Here is a 3,697-nt window from a genome sequence, read left to right on the forward strand (position 1 = left end):
TCAAGATCATTAGATGCAAAAACAAGTTTAATTTCCAAGTCCTAACTAGACAGAATTTGGTAACTGAAAACAAAATAGAAAGAGAAAAAGGGTATTCATCATCAGTATCAACCTCTCTTATAGGCTTTGTTTTCTTATAGCTCTGCCATTACATTTGAAATTAGTAAGAATGTTTGCAACCCAGAAGAAAGTTTGCTGTCATCAAAACATTTCTGTTATCTTTCTTGTAGCATTGGTAGAATGCTGAACTCTTAATTTCAGTAATTAGAATTCAACTTTTGATAACTTATAAGACATTAAACCTTTCATGATATTACAAGATGTGCAATTTTATCCTAGGGGATTATTTAAAAAACTCTCTTCACTTTGAGTTTCTTGCTGAGATGTTTTCATGCCCAAGCTTCTTATCTCTGTTAGGATGGACTGTTGAGCATAAATCAAGGAATGAGAAGCAAATATAGCAGCTAAAGCCACCCTTTTATAATCTTCTTCATTCATGAATAAGGCCTTGTGTCAATACTCCAAAATTTCAACTAAGTGGGACCTTAATGAACCCGATTACATTTATGAATTAATAAAAGATTTACAGATCTAGCTAACTACTTGGTAAAGTATGAAACAAGGGAAATTTTTGACAAAAAGGCTCCCTTACCACTATAAAAAAGCACTTATCATTGCACCATCGAAAGACAGAGCTCAATGATGTCTCTTGCACGCTTGCTAGTATTGCTCCTTGGAGTGGTGGTTCTCACTACTCCCTCCCTTGGTACCTACGAGTCACCCAACCGTGGGAAACCACCTACTCCTGTCTACAAACCTCCGGAGGTGAAGCCACCACCAATTTACGAACCTCCAAAGAAACCAGAACCTAAGCCACCCAAGCCCCCTGTCTATGAACCTCCAAAGAAAGAGAAGCCAGAGCCTAAACCACCTAAGCCACCAGTCTATGAGCCTCCTAAGAAGAAGAAACCAGAACCAAAGCCACCTAAGCCCCCAGTTTATTCACCTCCAAAGAAAGAGAAGCCAGAACTCAAGCCACCAGTCTATGAACCTCCAAAGAAGCCACCAGTCTATGAACCTAAGCCACCAAAGCCACCAGTTTATGCACCACCAAAGAAAGAGAAGCCAGAACCCAAACCACCGGTGTATGAACCTCCAAAGAAGCCTCCAGTGTTTGAACCTAAGCCACAGAAGCCACCAGTTTATGCACCTCCAAAGAAAGAGAAGCCAGAACACAAACCACCGGTGTATGAACCTCCAAAGAAGCCTCCAGCGTTTGAACCTAAACCACCAAAGCCACCAGTTTATGCACCACCAAAGAAAGAGAAACCAGAACCCAAACCACCAGTATATGAACCTCCAAAGAAGCCACCAATATATGAACCTAAGCCACCAAAGCCACCGGTTTATGCACCTCCAAAGAAAGAAAAGCCAGAACCCAAGCCCCCAGTCTATGAACCTCCAAAGAAGACGTCGGTGTATGAACCTCCCAAGAAACCACCAGTATATGAACCTCCAAAGAAACCACCAGTATATGAGTCACCTTATGGTCACTAACCAGGACACCCTCCATTGGAGAAGCCTCCGTCACCTAGTCATCCGAACAACTAAACTACTATGGCTATATAAATGGATCAGTACCTACAAATAAGAGTTGCTGTCAACTCATATTCTATTTTCTTGTATGTCATGTGATGTTTTCTTGTTTGTCATATTTTATGCGAGACCACTGGCGAGAATGCTCATATCAGCCCTCTTTGAAATGTCTATTCTATATCTTCTTGTTGCTCAATGAGCATTTTCTGGTTCAACTTATATACGAAATGCCAATTGCAGGAGTGTTTATCACAGAGTAAATTTCTTGTATTCTCATGCATGTGCATGCCTTTTTGGCCATCCAAAATAGCTCCAGAACTCAACTTTTCTTATGTTTTCAGTACTTGCATGGAGAACATGGTGGTAGATATGTTGGTCTAAGATAACAAAAGTAAATTTGAGGCAATGATGACGGTTGCAATGACCAATCTTCTAGCATTTGTCATGCACATGAACTAGAAAGGAAAAGAAAGCCATCACCTTAAGAAAATTGGCTAGAAAACTATTCAATTTCATCTCTGTCAATGTTTTTCAACATTGCTTTAATCTGACTAATTTCGCACTCCTTTAAATTTTGCCATCAACCAGTAAAAGTAAGAGAACAGGGGTGTATTCGACTCTGGCTTGTCTTGACTACCAAATTGTCTTCTGTATATACCTAACTGTAGGCACCTTATCCGGGCAAGGTACCCAGTCCTCCACCATCCTGTTTGAGGATATGCTGACAAATCCCACCTTGTTACATAATTAGAGTTTTAAAGGGGCTAAAAGAGTTAGGAGTCAATGTCACTGGCAGGACCTCATATATCTACAAATATCACGTAATTGAAATCAGCCTTTAACTTTGATTTGCTTCTAATGTTTGTTCCTTTTCTGTTTTCAAAAGCTATATATCTACCTGCCCAAGATCCATGTCTTAAACCACAATCTAGTGTATTCCATCATGTTAGTTCCTGTATCGAGCCTTGAGCTTGTTTGACACACTGAATTATAAATGAACAAGCTTTGTTTTTGTTGAATGATAGGTTTCGTAATGGTTTTGTATCCGCCCGACGAATTTGAAAACGAAATAAAAATAACGGAGTCGCCACCAATCTTTTTTGACTAGGTGCGATTGGCCACCTATTAAAACATATCTTTTTAATAAAATCTTAAAATTAATTAAAATTTATTAAAAAGATAATTTTAGGGTTTGCACAACTGTCAGAGTTCGAGAGTCGGTAACGTGTAAGGAAGGATTAGCACCCCCACAGTGTCCGTTAAAAAAACGGTACCAATTAACTACATATTATCCTTCAATTTTGATAAAAATAGTCTTATTTTCAGTATTTGGAGATTAATTTCCTTGATTTTTTTTATTTATTAGAAAAAAATTTTATTCTCGAAAAAAATAAATTAAAACCTTTTTATTGAAATAATTCTTAAAATATTTCAGTACGTTGATAACATTAGAAGAACTTTTTCTCACCTAGAGATTTCTTAGGCATCGCTTCTCGGAATACCTTAGAATCTCATCTTCGGAGGCTCTAATTTACTTTTCGTAAAAAATTATATCATGTATGCAATGCAAATAATAACATGTTGATGCACACATTTTATTCTTTTTAAAAAATTTTATTAATTGTTTTATTAATTTTTTAATTTTAAATGAAATTTTGAAGAAAAAGGAATTTAATTATATTAAAGATTTTTTATAAATATTTCAATACGCTGGTAATAGTTTATAAAAAATCTTTTCACCTAGAGATTTCTTAAAGCATTTCTACTCGAAAATACTTTTAGAATCTCATTATTGGATTAAATTTCTTTTCTTCCTATTTTTATTACTTATATTTTTAATTTATTAATCAAATTTTATTTATTACTAAAAAAGAAAATTTTTACTGTATTGAAAAATTTTTTATAAATACTCCAATACACTGGTAGTATTTAAAAAAAAATCTTCTCACCTAAAGATTTCGTAGGCATCACTATTCAGAATACCTTTGAATCCTATTGTCGGATAAAAAATTTTTTTTCCTACATTTTTTATTACTTTAGTATTATTATTAAATTTATTTTTATATTATTATTTTTAAAGTTTATTTTAAAAAATTAACAT

General features: G+C 35.0%; 1 protein-coding gene across 1 annotated transcript; it reads left to right on the plus strand.

The window, feature by feature from the left end:
• Window positions 1-671: 671 nt before the first annotated feature.
• On the plus strand, window positions 672-1,878 carry LOC149510838 (uncharacterized). Its single transcript, XM_089756599.1, has one exon. The coding sequence runs from the start codon at window positions 700-702 to the stop codon at window positions 1,555-1,557; it is 858 nt and encodes a 285-aa protein (XP_089612725.1). The 5' UTR covers window positions 672-699; the 3' UTR covers window positions 1,558-1,878.
• Window positions 1,879-3,697: the final 1,819 nt, after the last annotated feature.

Source organism: Durio zibethinus, chromosome 27, assembly GCF_047325235.1.
Source record: "Durio zibethinus cultivar Kanyao isolate XHJ-2024 chromosome 27, ASM4732523v1, whole genome shotgun sequence".
Lineage (NCBI taxonomy): Eukaryota > Viridiplantae > Streptophyta > Magnoliopsida > Malvales > Malvaceae > Durio > Durio zibethinus.

Coding starts and splice junctions, on each gene's coding strand:
- LOC149510838 (XM_089756599.1), top strand. CDS start 700: ATGATGTCTCTTGCACGCTTGCTAGTATTGCTCCTTGGAGTGGTGGTT.